The sequence below is a fragment of the Lagopus leucura genome, unplaced genomic scaffold (assembly GCF_019238085.1).
Source record: "Lagopus leucura isolate 7727_CA_CO unplaced genomic scaffold, USGS_WTPT01 Super-Scaffold_760, whole genome shotgun sequence".
Taxonomy (NCBI): domain Eukaryota; kingdom Metazoa; phylum Chordata; class Aves; order Galliformes; family Phasianidae; genus Lagopus; species Lagopus leucura.
Window position 1 is genome coordinate 7594169 of NW_024962257.1, and position 25192 is coordinate 7619360.

General features: G+C 40.9%; 1 protein-coding gene and 1 long non-coding RNA gene across 7 annotated transcripts; one reads left to right on the forward strand and one right to left on the reverse strand.

Annotated features, from left to right (window-relative positions):
• Positions 1-314: 314 nt before the first annotated feature.
• On the reverse strand, positions 315-25172 carry ABCC6 (ATP binding cassette subfamily C member 6). 6 transcript variants are annotated; one of them, XM_042864120.1, is made up of 31 exons: positions 25077-25171; positions 24275-24451; positions 23792-23917; positions 23039-23176; positions 22136-22261; positions 21532-21593; positions 20586-20717; positions 19635-19844; positions 18634-18811; positions 18072-18233; positions 16381-16473; positions 15624-15827; positions 14861-15007; positions 13927-14026; positions 13594-13663; positions 12817-12943; positions 12173-12349; positions 11580-11747; positions 10435-10618; positions 9931-9994; positions 9143-9263; positions 7859-8066; positions 7016-7326; positions 6086-6285; positions 5301-5427; positions 4693-4794; positions 3828-3974; positions 3144-3302; positions 2746-2912; positions 2122-2316; positions 315-1791 (listed from the first exon to the last, which is right to left on the reverse strand). In XM_042864120.1, exons 1-31 carry the CDS (start codon positions 25116-25118, stop codon positions 1683-1685), a joined length of 4533 nt encoding a protein of 1510 aa, XP_042720054.1. In that variant the 5' UTR covers positions 25119-25171; the 3' UTR covers positions 315-1682. The 6 variants fall into 6 exon arrangements, with proteins under 6 accessions (XP_042720054.1, XP_042720056.1, XP_042720055.1 ...); XM_042864121.1 differs by having other exon boundaries at positions 316-1791; positions 13939-14026; XM_042864122.1 differs by lacking the exon at positions 4693-4794.
• Positions 18317-23461, forward strand: LOC122176008. The gene is made up of 3 exons (XR_006177603.1): positions 18317-20741; positions 21536-22222; positions 23048-23461. It is a non-coding gene; the product is annotated as an uncharacterized LOC122176008 (long non-coding RNA).
• Positions 25173-25192: the final 20 nt, after the last annotated feature.

Genomic DNA, 25192 nt, shown 5'->3' on the forward strand with positions numbered 1-25192 from the left:
GCCTTCTTTCTTCATTACCAACTTAGCATTGGAAAGCAAGCATTTAAAAAATGTTTCTACCATCACCACCCAGATTATAGTATGTTAAGATGTCTCCTTCAGAATTGCCCAGAACACCAGTGGTTCAACTTCTCCTTGACCCCAGTTGAACAAAACACCTACCTTACATTCTTACATCCCACTTAGAGCTTTAAATGTTTTTGCTTTGAGATCCACTGATAAACCTCAAGGGTTCTCATTACTTATCTGGTGTTTGAGTCATTTTGGCTCTGCTCTTGTGATACTCTATTTAACCACAAATATTGGTTTGGAGAAAGTAGGAAAAAAGAAATGAACAACTTCTTTTTTTTTTTTTTTTGCTAGTATTTTAATAGCAGTAAGGCAGCAGGCATTTGACTTTTCTCACTCTCCATCCTTACTTGTGACCTGAGCCATTTTAATACCTGCTTCTGTCTTTATTGCAGCTTTCTGGCAAATGAAATGCGTTCATGAAGGTGATAGTAAACAGCAGTATTTCACAGTGTGATTTGCTCACCATGTTGTCCTGTTGCAGTCCCTGAAGAAAGACTTGGGGGCAGCTCTGACAGCAGCTCCTTGGTGCTGTGGGAAGCCCAGGAAGGCTTTGCTTCAGGCAGCCATTTTGGTTTGTTAAAGTAATACCTGAGAGATGTGGTGCCAGGGTGGTACGCACAGGAGGTAAGCTTGCACTCCAGGAGAAAGCCAGGAATGAACCACATAAAACATGAACCTTTGCCCATCTGCCAGACTGTCACACTGCAGGACACTGCCACAGAAATTCATCATGACAAAATTCAATTTGGAAATACTGGTGTCCGAGTTTGGATGCACTGTGCTGTGACTGGGACTTCAAATACGATGAATGATGTTCTGCTGCCCTCTAACAGCTCAGTTACTACTTTCTTTAAGTTGGCTTTCCTTCAGGCGAGTTGTCAGCCTTCCACACAGCATGATTCAGTCAGATCCCATCCAGAGCGGATGAGGGAGATGGAATGGATCTGATCACTGGCTGTGACAACAGGCAGCACAGAGGCAGCTGTGTGCTGTCATGCTTAGTGGCCTCCTACTTTCTCTTCCCTATTCCCCTGAGTTTTTGCACTTTGGATGACTTCATCCAGTTGCTGCTGGGGAGTCTACCACATTTGTGTAAGAACAGTGCTTAGGTGATCAGTTCTTAAGACTTTGGCAAAAGGCTCAATTTGTTCTGCCTGGAGCTTTGGATAAAATGTAAACATAGTTTGCTTGCTATCAATTCAAATCTTACTCTCCATGAAATCTTGGCTTTTAAAAATAACCTGTGTAGTCCTTAAGTATGTCAGTGTATTCAGGCTCAATTTATAGCATAATTGGGAAATGCTGTGGTTCTTTGGTTAGTTTTCATACCATAAAAGTAGTAAGGTGTTTAAGTTGAAGATTCTGACACTTATTTTCAAGGTAAGAGTGAGGTTTTGGTATCTGGAATCATAATAAAAACAGAATGGCTCAGTTTCCTAAGGAAATAACGTGTATCTCAGGTCTTCCCTTTTCATCTACTCACTGCAGTTATAGCTCAAACAAGGTGTAGTTGAATGTCAGGCATTTTAGAATAAAACCAAGATGATAACTCAATTAGCAGATCAGTAACTTATGATAGTGGAGGCATGATGGTGTACTCCATCAGTCAGTCAAGCAAGACCCGATTCTTCCATTAGCTTGTAGAATAGTCCCTTCTGAGCTATTAATTGTTTCGGAGTATCAAATTCAGCTATCTGACCTTCTTCCAAGACTAAAATCCTGTGAACAATAAAACGGAAGTATAAAGTTGGGAGGATACCAGCAACTGCAAGAAACTGAGCTATAGGTACTTGTTTCTGAAATAAACTGTAGCACTATGTGGAAAAAAAGGGTATGATAGGGCTTGAAATGCATCGTATAGGCATAAACAATCTTTTAGTTAACCTACTGTTGCCTTGTTGATGTAAGATAGCTCCTAAGATCTATAGCAAAGCTTTGAGGGTTAAGCAAGGAAAGGACAGAAATGGAATTGTTCTCTCGAATACTGTCTAGTTCATACAGGCTGCCTGAATTTTCCTTCCTCCTTAGGAAAGCAGCTGAAAACATTACCTGTCACAGTCCATGATGGTGTTTATCCGGTGAGCTATTGTTAACACTGTGCTCTCTTTGAATTGAGTTCTCAGAGCAGACTGAATCTGAAGATCAGTTTCTATATCTATTGCTGCTGTGGCCTCATCTAGAATGAGGACTTTGGCTTTCTGAAGAAGTGCTCTGGCCAGGCAAACCAGCTGCTTCTGACCAGTGCTGCAAGTAAGAAGAGAGATGGTAAATTAAAAGCAGCAGTCATTTTTTCCTGGGGTCAGAGGACGTGATTAATTTGAAATCAATAATGAGAGGGTGATTGAGGCTGGTGGCACTGCAGGTAACAGCATGAAACATGAAGCTAAGAAAACGAAAGCTGGGTATGACTGTGGCACTCAGAAGACCTGCAGGTATTTCAGCACATAAAGCACTGCACAAACACAGGTTGCAGTGATTCAGAGGTTCTCCACTCTCAGTTATTTAATGCTATCAGTTATGCCAGTCATGCAATAATTTGCTGTATGGGTATTGCCCCATCCCCCCCTTATTTATTTACTTATTATAAATTAGAGTCCTTGCCCTGCTAGTTGCATGTCCTCCTAGCCCACAGGCTGGTACAGCCCCACCACTGTCTTTCTGAAGATAAGGTACCTTAGGTTTTCCCCTTGGTCAGTGCACTCATATTCCAACTGCTCTGGCAAATCTGCAACAAAGTTCTTGAGCTGAGTCAGTTCCAGAGCTGTCCAGATGTCTGCATCAGTGTATTGGTTTAATGGGTCAAGATTCATTCTTAGAGTGCCAGAAAACAAAACTGGATCCTGAACACAGAGACAGATAACTGCTGAAATGAATATTAAAGGGCACTTCAGTTTTCTGAGCTGAGTGTAAGTCTGTGGCTGATTTTATGTGGGATGGGAGACTGGAATGGTCTAGAGGTTCTTTCCAACAGAAATTTCAGAAGGTTTTCCTTGTCACAGACTCTTTCTAAACCCCTTCTATGTGTTAAGATTTATAGCTCTGCTGAAAAATTCAGTAAATTAGTATAATACCTGGGGGATGACAGTTATCTTCATTCTAAGGTCGTGGAGACCTAGCTGAGCAATGTCTTGTCCATCAATTAGAATTGCTCCTTCTGCAGCTTCCACTAATCGCAGCAATCCTGCAGCAAGAGTAGACTTTCCAGCTCCTGTTCTTCCAGTTATGCCAATCTGTGAAGGGCAGTATAAATCTTCAGTGTTTATCATTTTTCACAGTTGGAAAGACCTGTCTGTTGTTAGTTGTTCTTGGCTGGTGTATGGCTTTTGAAATGGATGATCTTGCACAGATCAGTTTTGTAGGGCTGTTAAGACATTCTTAAATCATTTCAGATTTCTGAGTGTTTTGTATGAAAGCCAATCTTAAAGGCCTCTAATGGAAACCATCAACTAGAAGGCTTACCACGTAGAACAGGGCCTTGATGTAGAAATTTCTTTGAAAGTGAAATTTCTTTGCTGTAACTCTGCTACTCCTCTGTGAAATGAAATTTCACTCAAGAAATGTACAGTGCATGGAGCAATCCCAGAAACACTCCTTTTTACTAGAAGGGATATACAGTGTGATTGACTGGAAAGGCTCATACCTCGCCAGTTCTCACTCTTACAAGGTACTGATGCAGAGCAGGGACTGCATCTGTCCAGATCTAATCACTGCAAAGCACTGTTCACACTTCAGCTCTTCTGGAAGCTCTTACTTACCTTCTCTTTTCCATTGATGGTTAGGTTGATGTGCTTCAGAGCTAACTCCAAATTTGGCCTGTATCGAAAACTATAGTTTCTAAATTCAATTCTTCCTTCAGTAAGCCAAACTTGACCTTGAAGTTTGTCATTTAGAGTCCAGGGTGCCTAGACAGATGAAAAACATGAGCAGTGTATAGAGCTGATTTAAATAACAAAGTGAATTAGCCTTACTGAAATAGGAATCTTATGAAGATGTGTATGCTGTATTCTTCCTGATCAATTTACTGTTTCCAGAAGAGAAAAAGGTATCTAACTTTCATATTGCAAATGTGGTCTTTTACTTTGTGCAGAGATCCCAGTCACCTTAACTGAAAATGGGGATAAACATTTGCATATCAGAATTCTGATATTTAAGTGTTTCAGTGAAAAGGTTTGTGTCTCTATACACAAGGCTATGAAAGAAGTCTCATTTTGTCTGATATCAGGTCAGCATATGGAGAAATAATGATTATAGAGCAAAAACGATTGCACTGGAGATTCTTAGTGGCTAAAAGGCTATCTAGTAGCCATCAGTTATCAGAACTGCATCTGAACTTGCACAGTAAATACATACTCCAGATATGGGCAGAAAACATGGCTCATTCATTCCAGGACTGTTAACAGCTGAAGCTATTTTAATGACAAATCTAATGCTTAAGTGTTGTAAGGAAATACAGTGATCTGAGGTTATAAAACGACCACGTCAGTTGGATTAAAAAGGCTGCAGTGTCTTCAAGGGAATACAGCATCTTTCAGAAGAGCAAAAATGGGGAACAGTACAATTGCTAATTTGATTGGCAGTGATGTTGACCTGACTAGCACAAGATAACAGCTGGCTGGCTACCTCCTTAGGAGTCCTGGAGTATTCGCTCACTCTCTCCACAGAAACAATGTTGTTTTCAATTTCTGTCCAAGAGCGCACCATCCAGTTCAGAACACCAGTTATCTAGCAGAAAGGAGCAGAAACACTAAGGCAGATGGAAGAACTTTGATGTGTGCTCACAGGTACCCGTTACGTTGTTTAGTAGGTACAAAGACATCCTCATCAGCTAATTATGTGAGAAATTATCCCTTCAAAGGCTAAAAAATAAACTTTGACAAGTCTCTGTGGTTAGAAGGCTTTGTTAAAGAGCTTAAAAAAAAAAAAAGGTAGTGTGACTATTCCATAGGTTGTTCTGTAGCTAGTCTACAAGCAAATAAGAACATCTTCAGGTGCTTGGAGCATACTGTGCCTTAAGTGTGAGGTCAGATGTAGGAGGAAAAAGACAGCTGCTGCATATGTTTTATGGTCCCTTGTATCACAAGGGCTGCGTGCTCCGGTTGGTCTGGGTCAGCAATGACAGCAAGGTTTGAGAAGGCATTTAGAAAATTACAGAAAGACTTTTTAGAGAGAGAAATGGCAGAAATTAAAATTTGATTTTTGGTGCCACGTAAGCATGGTATTACTACTACCTGAAGAGCATATGAAATGGAGAAGCCTGCAGTTCCTGGACTAAGATGTGTTCTGCCAGTTGCTGCAAATAGTGCTGCAAACAGTACAACGCCATTGCCTAGGAACTCTAGGTTTGTTGCAAGCCACCTGCAAGAGAAGATTACAGAGCTGTTGTTGGGTGCCCTGCTACTTTTTACCCCACAGTATCTTGTTTGTATCCCCAGCAGCTCCACAATTATTTTGCAGTGTACAACAAAGACCTTACCATGCCCTGGTTGCTGTTATCATCTGCCTTGTAGCTCATGAGTGACTCCAATCTCTCCAAACTGGTTGGCCTGTGGTCTCTGTTAGGGTTTTATCCAAGGGCAGCTGGATGAACAGCTAGCACAATTTATTCTATTAATTGATCTAACCTTTCTTACTCTGCTACTTCTCACCTGCTCATGACAGGTGGTTGATGGATTCTGCATATACTACATGTCCTATGCACTGTCATGTATGTACCCAGATAGGCCAGTAATTACTTTAGCTTCTTGCGTTTAGGACGTTGAATGGTACCTGCAGCCACGTGTGAGCACGTGTCCCCAGTCATACAACAGAGAGGGAGCACACTGGTTGTATGAGGAGCACATTGCCAGAGAGGGGTGTATTATGAGTGATAAATATAAGAGACTGTCTTACCCTCAGATCGCTGCATCAATGTCTCATCTTCTGTGTGCCTCCACCCCTGCCCCAAGAGCAGCCCTCTCCACTCACAAGGGCCGTGGCAGTAAACTGCAATTTCTTCTACTCTGAAGATTTGTACCTGTCAGCAACAGCTCCAGGGAAGCATATTCTCAGATTCTCATCCACTAGGCAGTTGCTTTTCAAAATAAACCTCTCCTGGTCCTTGTAAGCACGGATCACGCTACTCCCCTGGAAGGTTTCTGAAATATGGGAGTAGATTGGTGATCTGCTGGCAGCCTCCATGCGTCTCAGCTGGCAGGAGGTGATGACATAGAAATGCTGGTACAAAGGGAAATGGAAAGAGAAGTGACTAGATGGTTAACATCTCTGTTGAGATGATCTATAGAAAATTTGGAAAGGACTCAGCAAGTGCAAGAGTACATACTATCCTACTGTTATAAAACCTAATGGGCAGGCAGGAGATGCCCTTAAAAGGTGAGGTGGTGTTTCTGCCTGTGTTATGTCCTGTTGTCATTAAGAATAACCCCACAGTTGGGTAATGCAGGAAGGCAAAGGTGCTGTAACTCACAGAGCCTCTAAACTTATTCTTGCTTTCTACTGTAGACCAGCCCTTTGCCTGACTGAGAATGGAGGCATACTTGCACTTTTACATCCCTTCCTTCTATTTAGTCTCACCTGGCAGAGCATTGAGCTCAATACGGGAACTGCTTGGTGTACATGGCTGAATTAAAAGCAGCACAGGAATGCTGAAGGAAAGGAAAAATGCCTTTGGTCTTAATATCATTTCATGTATGCTAATGGAGATGAGGAATGTAGCCCCAGGGCAGATTTGATTTGGACAACAGAAACTTAGAAGTCTTCATTCCAGAGACCTTGTGCTTCGGAAAGTTGAGGTGATGTGGGAAGAGCTGGTGTTATTCTTGTTCAGATGCAATTGGAGATTATGAAACTAGTTTCTGCATGTCTCTGCCCCTAAGAAGTGGGAGCAGGCTCTCCACAGAGATGTGGCTATGCTATTTTCTTCTTTATGTATACTATGAGCTCCTACCTGGAATACAGCGTAAAAAGCAGTCAAGGGCACTATGGCCATAGCTGCCTTTGGTGTAGCCACTATAATCACAAGGTAGATCTCAAGCAAGTTGAACAAGAATCCCAGTAAGGACTTCAGCTTGTCAGGGATGATAGAATCAATGGCATCCATCTCTTTGGAGAAGCGGTTCAGCAAGTTTCCAATGGGTGTCTCTTCAAAGAAGACTGCTGGGGATCTAGCAACGTTCCTCAGCAACTGCACAAACAGCTTGTGTGAAGCTAACACACCGCCTAGAAAGATTGCTGCTGTGGACACAAATCTGACAACAGCTGTAATTTAAAAAATAATTATTATTACTGGATCTGAACAAAGTTATCTTTGAGATCCCTTTTGTGACATCATGACTTTCATTTAGTGTGAATGCTATATTAGTGAAAGGAACTGGCTATCTGGTAATAATTAAGCCAAACCTCAAGATCTGATGTTAGATACAAGGGTATTTGATAGAAAAATGTAGCTGATTTTTGTCTTTTTTTTTTTTTTGCTTAGGGTTCAGGTCGTACATTTCCATCAGGAAGTGAAGACACTTTATCGTGGTCTGCTAAAAGGCACAGAACACATTTAGCATACTATGAGGTGGGATTTTCAGGCAGTAACACTGGAAATATTGTTTAGATCCCTTAAAAGTCCTCTTTGTGTATCAGAGCCCATAGTTGTAGGTCCCATGCCAAACTTTTTGGGCTGGTGCCAAGAACCCAGGAGATGAAAAGCTCGTGGGTATGCACTTGTTTGTATTGTGAGAAAAACATCTTGAATATGGGAAATGGAGATGGAAACAACTGGGTAAGAAGTTAAACGAACCTTGAATGACTCCTAGTGCACCAAAGACTCCAACTCTTAGCTCTGTGTACTGCTGTGTACCATTGTGTACAGGGTCTTCTGTCCACATGCTGAGCCAATAACCACGAAAAAATGATAGACCTTGCTGACATGTGAACAACAAAATGATGGAGGCACACAGTGGTAAGCCTGTTGCCCTCAGGTAGGCTGCATAAACTGAAGCATTAACCTAGAGTGAACCAATAAGGAGGGGAAAAAAAAAAAAAAAGTTGGAAGGCTTAAGCTTGTTAAAGAGGAAAAACAGCTCTGAGGCAAGGAATAATATTAGGGCATATCTACTCAATTATATGTTTTGAACCATAGCAAAAAATTATTTTATTTTCCAGGAGGATGAATAATGAAGTCATACTTAAATCTGTGGTGTTAGCCAGTAATTGTAGGCAACTGATGAATTGTGTTACACTGGTGTTACTGCTGGAATGAAGATGAGACTTTCCTTATGCTGGGCAGAGATTTATGTTTGTTGTAGGTTTCAATGAGAGCTGGTATGTACCCTACTGACTGCCCACAGGACTAACTGCTGAGTGGCAGAGGTGAGGAGATCCCAATCTGCTTAACACTGTGCTCAGTGCAGCTCCTTTTTCAGATGTCTGACATCTTCCTCATCTCTAACAGTAGCAGTGTGTAGTTTCAGTTATTCTTTTTCTCACATTTTACAACTACAGTATGTCCTGAGTACACATCCTATCCGTGACTGACTCCTCCTAGCTGGAGTCCCACATCTGCTGCTTTTCTTATACAGTACCCTCTTTGCCTTGGCATTTTGAAATGTCCCTCACAGGCAAGATGAGAACACCCCTTCTCACCAGCCTCAAGAGTCTGCAGGCAGACACAAGCTCAAAAGTCCCTTGTAATCTGTCCTTTACACCAATTCACCCTGACTGCGTCTGTTATATCCTCCCTTCAGGTCAATTTTCAGATCAGGATCATCATCAGGATCCTCAGGGATCATAAATTACTTTTTCTTCTCTCATTCCCATGTGTTTTCTGCAATGTACATGTTACTACTTTTATTTTTAAAAAGGTGCTTAGATTGGGGTAAGTGGGGAGATACAGTTTGCACAGAAGGTGTTATATAAAATAATGCTGAAATGACTTTGTCTCAATTATAGGGCAGATTTATACAGCTCAGATGACATTCCTGGATCTGAACTTTGGAAGAGAACTGACCCACCTGCCATGAGTGGGTCAGTAACAAAGCTGCAATACTTCTCTTCACCCACAGAGGAAAAGTTCTGTGCTTACCCTGCCTTGCTGAGTTTTCTCTCCCCTGGTTAATCTTCCTTCAGTGACTTCAGCAGTAGTACAGTCTTGACTTACAGGAATGGTCTTCCTTCCCATAGCAGGAGATTTGACTGAATTGTCACTTTATAAAGAAAACAAAAATCCTTTCAATTTTTTGCTAAGGCAGTGAGCCTTTTGGAAGGCATTTATATCCAGGAAATTTTACTACCATATGTGTTTATTTGTAGAGAATAAAGTTGAACTGCTCTTCCTCCCTAGAGTGCATTTTTAATATTTCTTACAGTGGCAGTGCACTTTTCCCAGAGTCAAATGGGATGTGAAAGTTGGAGAAGTTTACTCATCCTTATTCATCTCCTTTGTAGTCATTCTTTTTTCAAAGGCTGTTGTTTTTGGGGTCCTCCAGAGTGACCTCAGAAATTGTCCATATGTATCACGAGCACTGAGCTCTGTTAAATGTAGCTATTAACAGGCAGAAGCTTGAGTGTTCACTGGCTGTAGCTGGTGTGAAACAAGCCAGACCTTACAGCCCTACTGGGAAGAGCGAGCAGAGGATCTCCATGCCTAGTATGAGCTCCAGGACAGATTCTAGCTTCAAGTGAAATATGGAAAAAATGTTTGTAAACAGCCATATTCAGAAGTTGTTCCTTATTTGTTCTTTAGTTTTGCCAGTTTGCTGTTATTAGTGAAGACCAATCCCAAACCATTTTCATACTCATTAAGAAACTCTTGTATGTTTGTGTGGACTTCCAGAGCAAGTTCTTTGGTATTTGAGACAGCTTTAAGCTTACCTAAAGAGCTTGTCCTCTGACAGATTGTTTCTAGAGGTGATGGTATCTCCCATGTCCCCTGTAGCTATAAAATAAACGCACTATTTAAGTGCTTTTTAATACTACTTTATCCTGTTACAGTCTTTGAGAAACTGGTAAAAGAAAAGATTACAGAGAATTGTTCATAAGGATAGAAATATCAAAGTGAGGCTTGAAGAATTGCATGTAAAGTGGGTAATTATGTTAAGTGCATGATTGTTGTTTGCTAAGAAAGAAATTCAAAAACCAGTTTTGAGGTGATGACTCAGCTCATTTGACTGGCATTTTTCCCACTAAAAGCGACAGCTTACTGTCATGGAATTCCTGCTCAGAATGTCCTTCACAGAACAAAACTTAAGACTGGCTTTTCCAGTTCTGTTCTTTTTTCCGTCTTCCTAGCAGCAAGACCCCCAGTTCATTAAGTATAACATTAAGGAAACAAGAATGGTATGTCTGGGAAAAATAATTCCAATTAACTTGCATTACCTGGAAAACCAGAGCATGCCTTCTCTTCTGCAGTATTGTGTGACTGAAGAAACTCTGCAAAAGCCCCATTTCTCTGTGAAAGTTCTTGGTAGGAACCAATTTCTGCGATCATTCCATCCACCAACACAACAATGTTGTCCACTTGGTGCAAAATGCTGATCGTGTGAGTCACAAGAACACGAGTCTGAATAAAGAGGGAACAGTTACAATTGTTCTGGTGTTCCCCTGTTTATGTGAGTTGTTGCACTTAACTGTCTTCTAAGAAGACATCCTCAGAACTGTAACTTTCACTTATGTGAGAATATTTTTGCTTTTTGTTCCTGTCACTTCTGAGTGTCTCTTTGTCAAAGTTTACCTTTGCAGCATGGCTTTGTAAGTGGAAAACTAAGGAGAAAATCATGGGGAAAAAAAAACAAACAAACAACTAAGCGGAAAATCATGAGTGGAGAGGTGAACCAGCTTGCTCTGTGTTATGCATGGCATAAAAAAGCAAAGATCGGAACTGATGCCTAACTTTTCAGATCAGCACCATGTAGGAGGACCCTCTGAAGGGTTCACTGACCAGTCCAATGTTGTTGATTCTACTCAGGCTGAAGCTCCTAAGGAGTATGATGGTAACGGGAGAGTCTGTCACGTTCATTGTCATTGATGCCAGTATGCCAGAAAAGAATTTGTCTGAAAACTTTTTCAGACTGAACAAAACTACAGCGTCAAATTATAAGATGGAGAAAAAAAAACAGATAAATGATGATAAAGTGAATAGAATAGACACTTTTTCCAAACTATACTAGAAATAAATCCCAAAGCAGGAAAAATCTAATAGTGACAGAAGACCTTAGAACAACAGCTTTGCTGTGGAAGTAAGGCTGGAACTAGGCATGTGGTTTGAGTGAAGATAAAGGCAGCCTTTCTGAAGAACCTAACCTTTCAGTCTTCCTCCTCCTAGCTAAAATTCACTGCAAGACTTCTCTGCAATCTATGCAGCATATTGGTTACCCATGCCACTAACTAGTTTTGCTACTAACATAAATAAATAAATGAAAGGGAACCTTTGATAAAGTAACTCACATGACTGGAAATGTTTGTGAGGTCTTTATGACTGGAAACATTGTGATGTCTTTTACTGTTCAGGATTTATAACAAACCTTGTCCTTCAGTAAACCATTGGGTCCAAGAACATGTTCAAAAATGTGCTGTCCAACGTGGGCATCAACGGCAGAGAGGGGGTCATCTAGTAGGTAAATGGAAGACCTTTGGTACACAGCACGAGCGAGGCTTATTCTTTGTTTCTGTCCTCCAGATATATTTATTCCCTGTAAAAATGCATTGATACTGTTTATTAGTGTGCTTTGGCATAACTGTCAACTCGTGACTCCTTTATGAGGTTTTATGAGTTGCTTATTAAATGACGGCCTCTTTCTTTCCTCTCCCTCCCTCCCACCAAATTGGGCTCCTGAGATGCTGAAGCAGGGGCGTCTTCTCTTGAGAAACTCCACTCTCCTACAAAAGAGGACCCATAAATGACCTGGATTTGTTTACTACGTCTGATGCATCTCTCATATCTCTAGTTAACTATTAAGAGATGGGCTTGAGACCCCTTTAAATTATAGCCTAACTTTTCAGAAATTCCTGAGTACTTGCCCTTCCAAATTTAATTCCTTCCTTGGTGTTTAAGCAGGACATCCAAAGTTGAATTTACTCATGTTTTGGTAACTTTTCCATAAAACTGGTCCAGTACCTTCTCGCCTATTTCACTCTTCTGCCCTGCAGGGAAGCTCTCCAAATCAGGTTGTAGTGCACAAGCATCAACCACTCTGTTAAACCACGTTTCATCCATCTCCTTCCCAAAGAGAATATTATCTTCCACTGAAGCATTCTGTATCCAAGCTTGCTGGGGGACATAAGCTGCTGTGCCCTACAAAAACAGAAATAGAATGTTATCAATCTCTTTTTTGTAAGTACAACTTGGCACTGTGTGAATCTGTCTTTGAAGAAACAACTTCCCAGTTAGCTTTATGGAAATATGCAACAACCATCACTATTGAGAGGCCTCAGAGTGCTTTGCAAAATAAAGGGGTCCTCACCCTGCTCTGTTACAGAGGAAGAAACAAGTGTAAGTGACGTGACTAACCACAGTGCCTCTATAGCTCACTGTCAGCGTGGGAAATGGAACTGGATCTCCAAAGTCCTGTTGCTAGTCCTAACAGTCAGGCTCATTAGAGGGGTCTTAAGTGCTCCTCAGTGATTAAATGTAGGTTGCTATGCTATAGCCTTTGTTAACATTCAGCAGTGAGTTTTCATCAAGTACGTGATGCCTTAGTTTATGCCTCACTGTTCTTGAATATAGCCTAATTAAAAGCAAATGCTCAAGGAAAAATTTACCTTCATAGTCACACAGCCATCCATCTTTTCCAGGTCACCGAGTAACGCTGACAGCAAGGAGGACTTTCCAGCACCCACTTGGCCAACTACAGCAAGCAAGGAGCCTTGTGGTACAGTAAAATCTATCCTATAGAGAGAAGAGGGGGGCCCCCCCCCCAATCCCCCTGGCCTCCCTTTATATACACTTTCTAAAAGAAAACGAGCAAAATTATTGCTGTTGTGATGCAACAGTAAAAAAAAATGCATGCTTCTAATTTCATATAATTTCACAAGGTTACTCTTTGAGTTATGCTAACATTTTTCAGTAGCACAGGATTCATCCCTTCAGAGGCATGTTCAGCCAGAAAGTCTCTGTCCATATCTGCGTTTAGATTTCAAACCAAGATTGAAGACACAGAATCCCACTCTGCATACAGACTAGCCCAAAGTACTGGATAGTATTTCTTCTCTAAAACTGCAGCACCTTTTGAAATAAGCACCAATTCCACTTCTTTTACTTAATCTAATTCCACATTTCAGTGAATAATTGGTAAGTACAGTCTCTATGTATTGAGGCAATATCTAGATACCGAAACCTTCCTGTTTCTGTACTCCTATTAGAACAGGAATAGAAGAAAGAATCCATTTTATCTGACTTAATTGTTGGGATTCAATGTGAAATATGAAGCAGAAACCTCTATGTATTCTACACTACTTTCACTCTGGGCTCTGAACAATTCATTCTTTCAGCTCCCACTCTGAGCTACGGAACTGAGCAGACAAAGCTTAAGACTGTACCTTCTAAGACAGGGAGAAGTGTCTTTGCTCCAGCAGAAAGTTCCATTTCTTACGATGATACTTGCCTGTACTAAAATAGGAGAAATAGAACATTTGTAAATTCAAAAGTAACTACAGAAAACATCCCTATGTTTCACTATGTACTTACATAAAATCAACCTTGAGTATCAAAAGAAGGGGCTGATTACCAGACTAAATTTCACTGTTAGAAATTACTAGGCCTCAGAAACAAAATGATGGTGAGGGGCAAATAATTTTCTCTCTCGACTATGGCAGACATCATAGTAGAAGCTGAACAATGAACTATTCCTCTTGTAAGACAACAATACTAACACAAAAGCTCACCACAGTCAGAAGTGTTTCTGTTTGAGCTTTCAGGATTCAGTTCTTCCAGATTCAGAAAAGCTGCTAAGCGTTTTAAAGAAATTTTGGCCTGAAATGAAGAAGCACACACACACTAAGATTTAGAATAGAAAGGGAACTACAACTAAAAGACTTAACCTGAAAACCCACTGAAGACTGTTGACTTGGTGCTGCGTTGCAGATGCTGTAGGCATAGATGGACAAATGCATCAAATGCAACTCTTCCCTAAGTTAATTGCCTTTACTTTCACTTAGCTCATCAGAAAGGTTTGTTCTTCCATGTGTTTTTTTCTTCTGTTCACATCTTTGAATATTGGTGCTTTTTCCTCCAAATTCGGCTTGCAATTTTTTTAGCAATTGCTCCTGTGTATGAAGAGTCAGAACAGCCTTCTTGTGGTGCAAAAGAGAAGAGCAATTTCCCAATTCTCACTGAAAAATGACTTGCTTTTATCTCTGGCTTGGCCTAGCAAGGTTTCCCTGGTCTGCCATGGAGATTTTTGCCCCACTGCTCTGGTCTCTTGTGATTAATAGCAGAACTAGAAGCCCATCTCATGTCTACTGCTGCTTGTGATATAAGACTAACAATGCTTCCAGGGGCAGTGAAGCACAGATACTGCCCAATGGAAAAAACATTAGAATCCTGCCTTGCGCAGCATGATGCTTATAAGGCCCTGAAAGATTTAAGAACTACTCCTGGGGACTATTTTGTCATATGGAGTCTTTCTGAAAAACAGTACTTAAAAAATACTAGCTGCAAGTCCTTGCACTTCACTGTTTCGAAATAGCAATTAAATAGCTGACCTGAGTCTCAAAGCCATTAAGACGTTCCCATCTTTACCTTTTAATGGTGATATGTAAAAAAACAATTGTGGCCAAAGAAAAACAAACATAGCCTGCAATTAACCTGGACAGCAGCATTTATGGAGAATGGCAGGAATGAGTGCGCGGTGTTGAGAATGTTGATCAGTGTTAAAGATACAAAGGCCTTCTGAGCATCCAGGACGTGTGTGTTATCCACCAGGGTATAGACAGCAAACATGACAAATGCAATCTGGAAGAGAGCAAAGCAAAACCAAACCATTTGCTTCAGACAAGGAAAAGAGAATGATTCATAGTTGGCAGATCCCTTTCTAAATACTCTGGAATTCACTTAGTTAAATCTAGGTTATCATTCACATACATTACACTGCTGTTCTGCAAATATCACAGGTGTGGTCTTGCATGTTGGTGATAAACCAAGTCTGATCATTTGATGTTTGGTCTGCTTTAAGGAAGGTTTGGTGCTGCAATTGCAGTAAGATGAAAACGTGGCCATCTTCCATTAAAAGCATATATGGCTGACCTGCAACAGTACAGCAAAAGTGGCTTGTGCTGTTACTGATTGTGTTCTGAACTCCGTGTAGCTGGAGGTCTCCTGGTGGTTTTTACAAAGCAGACTTCATCTGCTTGGAGCACATCATGAGACAAGGTGAAGTGTTAACAGAACTGTTAGGACAGTAAAAGTATGTGTGGCTGATCACTGGGGCTCAGCTCCTCCTGTGAGACCACCAGCTGCTCCACACAGATATTATCTTTAGCTGCCCAACAGGGAGAATCTGTCCAGACAGTACCACGAAGAGAAGTGGAAGTAACAGTGCATGTTTTGTGTAGGAGGATGAACCACTCACCAGGAAAGTTGATGAATGGAAAGAAGCTAGAGATGCTGAAAAGAGAATCTGAGATCTTTTTAGAGCCTGAAGTTCTTGCTCCCGGATAGCATGCACTTTTTCCATGAAGGTTTTTTCCCAACCATAGAGCTTGATTACTTTAATGTCACTAAGAATGGCATTGGTAAGTTTGGCCCTCTCGTCTTTATGCTTCATCTGGGCCTCCTGTAATAAATGTTTGAGTTTGTCATTTAATAGGTTGAATATATAACTGAGCAATTATTCTGAAAAACCACTTTAATCCTGCCCATGAGCTCTGAATAAATTTCCCTGCAGTTCAGCTGTGTATGCTCTTTTGCTTGTAAATCTTTGAGATTGGGGACATTTTGCTTTTCTTTTTTAGAGCATTGTTTTTACTGGCAATAAATACAAAAGCAGAAAAGTTCAGCAAACACAAAGTAAAAGAAGGCAGATGAGCTTACTCTAAACCTCAAGTAACTTTGTAGGCTTTGAATTCTCCTAGGTTCAGAGAGTCGTAGTCGTTGTGAATAATATATATTAACCCATCACTTAAAGCCAAATGATAGTGATACACACCAATACAAAACTTAGCAACTTGCCTATTATAACCATCAGCCTTCAATTTTTTTTCTGTAGCATTGGGTTACATGTAATCCTTCCCCAGGAGAGCATGGCAGCCTTTAACTTAGATTTTAAAGTTGAATCCTAGCATAATTCATGTTAGTAAAAAACTTCATTTTTATGAAGCAAAATGTACCTGGAAATGACTCCTCTTCTTGGTGATCATAAAATTCAGAGGCAAAAGAAAAAGGAATACAGCAATTGAAGCCAAGGCTGATGGCCCAAGGAGCTGCCAGGAGAAAAAAGGAAAGTGGAGGAACTTTTGGTTTTACTATACATGACAGTCTTCTGCTCCCTCTTGCTCACATTCCTTCTTTGAAACCTATGATTAGCATCCCTGAAGTCTAAGGTTTTTCTCTAGTCCAGCCTTTGCCTTTCTTGGGAGCTGAGCTGTGTAAACACTGTGGGTTGCTCATTCTCCAAGCAGGGTAACTCCTGTCATCGTACTCTGCTGAATTTATTTGCTTTCCTTTTAGGAACTAGATTCGTGCTGAGAGAGATCCAGAAGCAGGCTTGGTGGTTCAAGTCATTTGCTTCCCACCTGCTCTTGGATTTATCAAGGAGGACATCTTGTGGCTGGCATATGGAAGTGACACCAAACAAAAACAGACTTTGTTTAGAAAACAAGCTATTCTTGCAACATAAATAACCAAGTTTGCCTGAATTTACATGAATTAGTGAGATGAAATGGCAGCCATCAAGTACAGTGCCACATACTCGTGGAGAGCTCGAGTTCTTAACTTCCACACCAAAACAGGGAGTTTGTTTCTTGTGGTTTAGTCACATCTCTGCAAACAGCATTTGCTAGAAATGTGAGTGCTGATATACAAGCAGACAAATGTATTCCTTACACAAATGGTTTATAAACTAGCAAATAAAATGTTAATTTTTAAAAGTTAGAAAAACTTAAAGCAATCTGCAAGTTGCCACTGAAAACTCTCATGTAACTCAGTACACACGAGCACATTCAGCTTGGCAACATCAATAGAAAGGGCTGATGGACTTTAAACTGTTCATACCACAGCTACCAATTTACTTTCCAGGGTCATGGCACACCGTAGGCACCTGGCACTAGTCCATCCTGCCTAGTGGAGGAAGGTCTCAAAGGCCTCTGGAAAGCTCTTAGAAATTGTCTCTGCTGTGCTCATACTTCCACTTTGCACACTGTCAAGAACAGGCAAAGAAATACAACCTTATCCTACTGAGAAAATGCCATACAATGCATTAGGGGAAAAAGGGATCTTTCAGATTAGCATCGTTGATTCTCATTTGGGTTTTGCTCTCTCCTTGCAGAACTCCTTGATATCTGTGCAATTCAGCATATCCAATACTCCTTTTGAATATCATAGAACTTTGCTTCTGTTTCTTTTGCTGATCTTATGGTAACAAACCTTCAGGATGAAGCAGATCAAGTTGTTACTACAACCATTTTTCTTTACGTTCTGTTACTGTGCAGGAGAGCTGCGACTGGACCTAGAGCCTGCAGTGGGCCACTACATTTTGACTGGAACGAGAGCAGGCAGAGGAAAATTGCAGGTAGAAGTTTATCAGTCAGCTCAGAACAATTATAATCACACTTTTTTCCCTAAAAGAGACTGAATACTGAATATACAGGTAAGAAGATAGTCAAGAATCAGGAAAAGACTCTATACTAATAAAAATAACTTCTGACAATAGAAGTGAATTTTCCATGCTACACAGCTAAAAAAACCATGGCAATTTCAGGTTGCTCAGACCAGCAAAACTCTAAGATGAATTTTGAAAAGTCCTTTTTCCTTTGATACCCAGAATGGAAATTGATTGCTATGTACTGTCATCATATTTTACCTGCCACAAGAAGACAAAGCAGATGATAATCCGAATAGGAGCAAGCCAGGTTCCATTAAAATAGATAATGAGATCCATTAGCTTTTGGACATCAACGGATACCAGATTAACAATTTCACCTACTGTTACTGCTTTCCTTGATGCATTTGACAAGATTAGGATCTAAACAGGGTAGAGAAGGAAGTATAAATCAACACAACAGCTTTGATCCAAAAATCAAGAACTTTCTTTTCCTTATGGAGAAAAAAAAAAAAAGATCAAATCGTAGGTAGTGAAAATGTGCTGATGCCTGAAATATGTGACTTCACTTGAGAATGAAAAATTTACTCCCTTTCCCAACTATCTTTCCTTTTCTTGTCTTTCTCTTCAGAGGTAAGATCTGAAAGACAAACAGTAAAATACCTCACACACTATTCAGAGATGAATACAGCACAGAATTACATGCTAGAAGTAGATCTCTAATAGCATATTCCCTCATTGTTGAGAACCATGCAACAACGTCACAATAACTAATGTTAGGCTAGAAAAAAAATGAAGTTGAAAAGGAAGCTCACAGACTCACCTTCCTGTATACGAGCCCTGTTACTGCAGTTTTCAATCTCAGACCCAGAACAAGACACATGTACATATATCGTTGTTCAAATAGAGTCTGGAGGCAAGCTAAAAGAACCAGAATGAAGGCATAGAAATAACCATGCCAGCTAGGGGCCTCTTGATCTTCAATGAACTCAAGGAAAAGGCTGCAAGACAGGAGCACAATATTGGTTAATCTGTGTAGAACTGATGCAGTGTCGGAAATGAAATTCCAGCGATTTTTCTGTATTCTCTAGCTGACCTTTGTCAGTAAAATAGTAGAAGAGATGGGAAAGCTGCTACGTTTCCTGTGTCTGCAATATCTCGTTTTTGACATTTGACACTCTTGGTTTTGAAGTAATCTCTGATCTATCTCAGATGGCACCTGAATTCTGTGAATTTGTCAGAAACATGCAAATAAGAAGTGAGAATCTGAGGAAGTCACTGATTTCCACGTTTCCACAGCTGCTTCTAATGACTGAGAAGTGTTTTTGCCTTTGAAAACAAATTGCAGTGCAGGTTTGTGTTGTACCAACATAATCCACAAAGTGTAACGATCCACTAACTAAAGATGCTACTGAAGATGTGTAGGATGCTCAGCTGTATGCTTTATGATTAGTAAAGGAACATAGAGCCATGAGTCTACTGCAAATTGCTGACAGCCTGTGCAATGCATGCAGTACACAGAACCACCAAATAATGCTTACTCTGGTTCTTGCAAAGTTGCCACAAAGCTCAGGGCAACTGGTCCTTTCCACATAGCGGTAAAGAAATGTACACAGCTGTAGAAAGTGACAGAGGTGACTGTGGGCTTAGAATGAATGGTAATCCTGCTCCTTTCAACAGCAATCAGAGATTGCAGAAGCTAAAAGTCTGTTTATCTACTTCTGTGAGTGCTGACATATATTTCTCTGGGTGAGCTCATGCATGCAGCAGTCTTATGATACATGTGGTGTTTCTTTGGGAAATAAATTCCAAATAGGCACATACCTCAGTATCTTTGGGATGGAGAACAAGAATGCATCACATATAACTAAGCAAAGGGTGCTGAGCAGGAAATAGATTCCAAACATGCTCCAAAATGCTTGCAGCAACGGCCCACTCTGACTGTGCTCTGACTGCAGTAGAACCTCTGTCTCTTCAGCTTCTCCAATGTCAGTTTCATTCTGACTCTTTTTAAAAGTAGCAGACTCCATTTTTCTAAAGAAAGAAATAGTGGAAAAGCTAACTGTAACTGAAAAAAATTGCATCTTGTGTTTTCAAAAAGTCATGAAATAGCTCAGGCTGGATCTTGTGCCCTGTCCAGTATAAATACAGGTCAAAAAATGATCCCTCTCATCAGAACCAAGCTTCTAGGAATTAAGAGTTGTTGTTCAGCATATTTCATCACTTAGGTGTTGCACAAAAATACTTTCACTGTTTACCCACTGAACAGAGGAGACTCCCATGTTTTTCTAACAGACAGTCAACATAAAATCTGAGTAACTATATTTTCTTCTTGTTTAATAGCCAGATAATTCAGTAGGATTGAATCTTTCAAATCTTCCTTTGTCTAGATGGACAGGATGCTTCCATCTGTGTTGGAAGCACCAGCAAAGCTCACACTGAGAGCCTGAATATGTACTGAAGCTGTCTGGATACTGCGGTGAATGTTTCGTACCTGGAGATGTTCAAGTTCAGGCTGGACTGGGCTCTGTGCAACCTGATCTAACTGGAGATGCCCCTTTTTGTTCCAGGGGAGTTGGAATAAATGACCTTTAAAGGTCCCTTTCAACTAAAATGATTCTATGATTTTGATGTCTGTCCCTTTGTGGGGAGTGGAGGAGATTCAAGTCTGTTCAGAGATGGCATACCAGTCCCTGCAGGCATATTTGTTGGTAGCATCTAAAGGAGAGAGAAATGCCAGCTGCATCCATGACACACTCTAGATTAAGTACTCACTGCTTCCTTTTGTTGTTATACTTCTTCCACTCCCTCTCAGCCCAGGAAACAATTTCTTCAGAGGAGTCCTCTTTCCTCACTGACCACAGGTCATCCACCCCCAAAGACTGCCGACAGCCTTTCCAGACAAGCCTGGAAAACACAGACAGCCAATAAGTAAGCACAAAAGTATTTGTTGCACATGTAATATTTTCAAAACAGATGGGCCTTGATTCAGTGCTACACAGTGAATTCTGTAAATACTACTTAGGAATATCCTTTCCCTGAATACATATGAATATTTAGGAACAGCTGTTTTGCTTCAAACCCCTATGCTATCTTCTGTCAGTATAATTATTATTTGCAAGTAAGCCCTAATTCTAAGTTTAGTTGATAGTGACAGCTGGGTCTTGGGCAGAGGGGGACAAAGTTCATTTTAACTTAATCTGTGGCTAAGTGAAACAGAGGAGGCATTACCATTGCTGACATAAGGTCCAAGGTATGTAATCATTTTACTTCTGACTGCTAAGCAGAAGGCTGAGGCAAAATCATCTTTCAGTATTTTCTCTCTGCCCAGCATTTGTTACAAGAAGGTCTGGCAGGCAGGGCTGTGGCTGGTGTACAGCAATCTCTTGAGACTGCTGATGTCTATTTGAAGATGAAAAGGTCCTGGGCAGGTAGGTAGGAGTGAGGAATTATCTGGAATCACAAATTTGTGTTTTAAACTATTTTGAGAAAAATAAGCTACATTTTACAATTAGATCTTGAGAAAATACCTCAAGTCCTCAGAGAAGGAATTTAAAACCTCACTACATAAGTTAACCTGGGAGCAGAGCAGAGATGCTTCAACTGCTTCTCATCTACACCCTCTCTTATGCTGGTTTTGTTTTTTTGTTTTTTTGTTTTTTTCTTTTTTATTTTTTCCCTGATATTATAGCAAACCCTTGTCTTTTCTGTGTTTTCTTACCCAGAGAACCACCAGTATGTGATTTTGGACAGAAAAGAGCTGCTGGCTTCTGGACATTGATTCTGATGGGAAGAAAAACATGGATGATATTTATATGGAGAAAAGGGAACGTGTCATATGATATCCCTCCTGCACTTTTCCAAGAAAAACAAGCAAAAGGCTACCCAGCCCCCACTCCTTGCCTGTGGCAATGTATTGTGAGGGATCTATGGGACTTTGGAGAATTAGACTTCAAATAATGTCTCAGAATACCATCCTGCATATCCAACGATATTCACTTTCTGAAGCACTTAGTTCTGCCATACATGTACCACAGATAGAGGAATGTACTGGTTTACTGAAGACCAGGCAGAAGCAAAATAAGCTCTATATGCTGATTTCAATGAAAAGAAGCAAGAGTGTGGAGAGGTCACTAGTTTTTCAAAACACACAAAAGATGGAGTTGTTATCCCCAGTTCTGCTGGTTACCTTTTAATACCATTGGCCTTTATACAGAATGATGTATTTTGCACCTCTCAGATAATCACGTTCCTGTGTATCCCCAGAAGTTTAAACTTGCTTGAGCAACGAAGCAAAGCATTATGAAAAGCTACATTATACTTACAGAACTGTTGACAGCTTTAGTGAAGAAAGGAGGGTGATCCACTAAGCAGAATAACACAAGTTCACCAAGCACCAGGCTAGCATAAAGGTAAGTGGCAACATGGTGGAAAAAGTCTTCCAAGAACCCCTAAGAAACAGAATACTGCTGAGAATGAAATCAATGGGGAAAGATGGCTTCTTCATACTCTGCAAGCCATAGGCTGAGTTTTTGTTTGATGCTTGGTTTTATTTTTTGTACTTACATTTATTTAAATTACAGTTGTGTAACTATTGAAATAGGTAATTCCTAGAACGGGAACACCAGAAACTACTGAATAATGGATTCATTTATCATTTACAGTAATGCTTTATCATGACACTTCACAACATACTTAACGTCTACACTGCATAATTGTTCAGAGAACTTGAAGTGCTTTGACATTGTGCTCACATAGATTGTGCTCACATAGTGGGATAAGTCACTGACAGAATGAAACAGCTGCTGGGGTTTATTAAGTAGGGTGTATGGGGCTCCATAAAGGGCTCACTAATTAATTTTGTGACCAAGAAAGACAAAAACAGAAACACCCAACAAGGCAGAAGTCTGAATATTTTTTTCAGAGCAAGAATTGGTGAATTGTTAATTATGGAAGAGGCCTGGAGCCTGAGCCTAAGGCTACATTTGGTGTTTACATTAATTTGCTTTTTTTTTTATATGTGAAATCTGATGAACACTCAGAAAACCATGCTCTCTCTGTATTGCAAGGGATAACATGAGTGGAGATCAGACTCATTAATCATTTTTCTTAGCACAGACATTAAGAAAGGAATTCAGTTCTTCTCCTCACTATCAATGAGGCAAAAAGAACCATATTGTTCAGAGCCTTCATACCCTTTCAGGTTAAAGATACATGATTTCACTTACTCTTTCCAGGCCATGTTGGATTTTGGAACTAAACATCACAAGTGCAGACAAGAATGTGAGCAGCCAGTAAATCAACATGATGCCTGAAGACTGGATGCCCATCATTCTTTCTGCTTGGGTAAGGAACATGGCAAGGATCTGTGAGGAAGCAGAAATACCTCCAGGTAAATAGCTGGTAGTGAAATGCCAAACATTACTATCAAGTTAATGGACACAATAAAGCAAAATCAGTTTCTTGTCCAAACATTTCAAGGTACTTAGAGCTGAACTATTGTAAGGCTAAAACTGAATGTATTACGAGCAGTTTGTGCTGCAGAATGTCATTACTGAAAGAGCAAGTAATAAAACCACAACTGGGCCAACAGGCTGGAAGGCTCTAGGCTGTGAAGGTGCCGTAACTGAAGGGGAGGCATTTAGTCAAAAGGAAATCCCATTTCATTCATTAAGATCCAACCATACTAACTAACATACTGTGGTTATGGGAAACTGGATCTTGTCCTGTTATAAAACCTCCTTCTAAATATAGCTGCTTTGGCTCTTGTGAGGTATACGCATCTCACAGAGCTATATAATGTAGCTGCCTCAACTCTTGTCCCCTACCGCTTCATAGAGCAGAAACTCAAAGAGCAAAGCTCCGGTGTTATATTCCCCATCAGCTATCTTTGTGCTCAGAGACACTCAAAAATATGGGAAATATCAGAAGTGCCCCCAGAAGGCTAAGCTGGGCCACACACAGGACAAAAGAAGAATTACCATTGTGATCCCCAACACTGCCGGGCTAATGAAGAATGCTGGAGTCCGAGGGATTCCTTGGCTTATTTCCCACAGTACAAAGAAGACATTAGAAAAACACAGTATTACCAAGAGGAATCCAAGGACCTGGGGCAGAGACAGCAAAAACATATTGGAATGAAGTAAAAAGATGCTGGGCCAGCCTACTGAACTGCCTGCTCCAAGAAGGCTGGGCTAGAAGACTGAAGAAGTAACAGAGCAGGTTTGAGACAGAGCATTATGGAAAGTAGCAGGAAACTACATGGAGCTGCAGGGGAAAAGATCTCGCAATAGTTATTCCTGAAGATTTACTTGATTTGTACTGATGTGACTTTTACCTGAGTGAATAAATGTCAATACAAGCACAGAGATGGATCATCAGAAAAGAGTTAATGATTTATAAAAATTAAACTGTGCATCAAAATTGCAGTAGTGTTAGGATCAAATCCCATCCTCCACTTTTACCATTTTGATTTTGAAGATGTGGGACATCCTGATATAGCCTCTGTTTTTGTGTCGAAGGTACAAGTAGTAGAAAGGAAAACAGATCCACAGATAGGCACAGGGGATCCAAGCAAGGACTGTGTTCTCGAAGCACCAGGTAAATCTTGGGCTGTTGGTGTACCACGTCTGGTTCCAGTCCTGTCACAGAACCAACAGAGAAGTGAAACAGTAATGCTAATGTATGCAGAATTTCACCAGCCAATGCAAATTGCTCATAGTTCAACTGAGATGATGTTAAAGAAACTTGATGTGGAGTTTCAAACGTGAAGAGCATTTGGCAACAGAGAGCTGCTGGAGACAACGCAGCAGCATTCTGCAGGGAATGGAAATGGAAAGAGGAAAAAAGGGTTTGAAAAGCGCCAGAGAAAATGAATCATCTATCAGAACTAAGGAGGAAAGAGAGAGAAAGAGGAAATTTAAGTGGAATGTAGAATGAGAAATAACAATTTTGGAATCAAAAAGATTATTAGCGCTTGGGAATGGTCAGTAGAGAAACCCGGTGCAACAGAGATAAGAAGTATCCTGGAGCATAAACTGCATCACAACTGCATTTCCCCAGCTGTCTTTAACAACTTCTCTGACCGGGGACGATCAGTCCGATGCCAAAGCTTGAGCAACCCGTGGGGAAAGCTCGGCCGGCAGCAATTCTGGCAGAGAAGGCTGGGCGGTTGAGTCGGATCGGCGTTGTCGCTTTGAGCGAAACGAGTCCGCGCTTCAGCTCGAGCCGGCGCTGCCCCGGGCCGCCGGCGGGGCCCGCACTCACCCACAGCCCGGTCGAGGAGCCGCACAGCCGGCCCGCCGCCATGGTGCCCGTCCACCGCGGCGCCACGGGGTGCCTCAGCACGGGCGGGAAAGTCGCGTCCTCGACGGACGGACAGC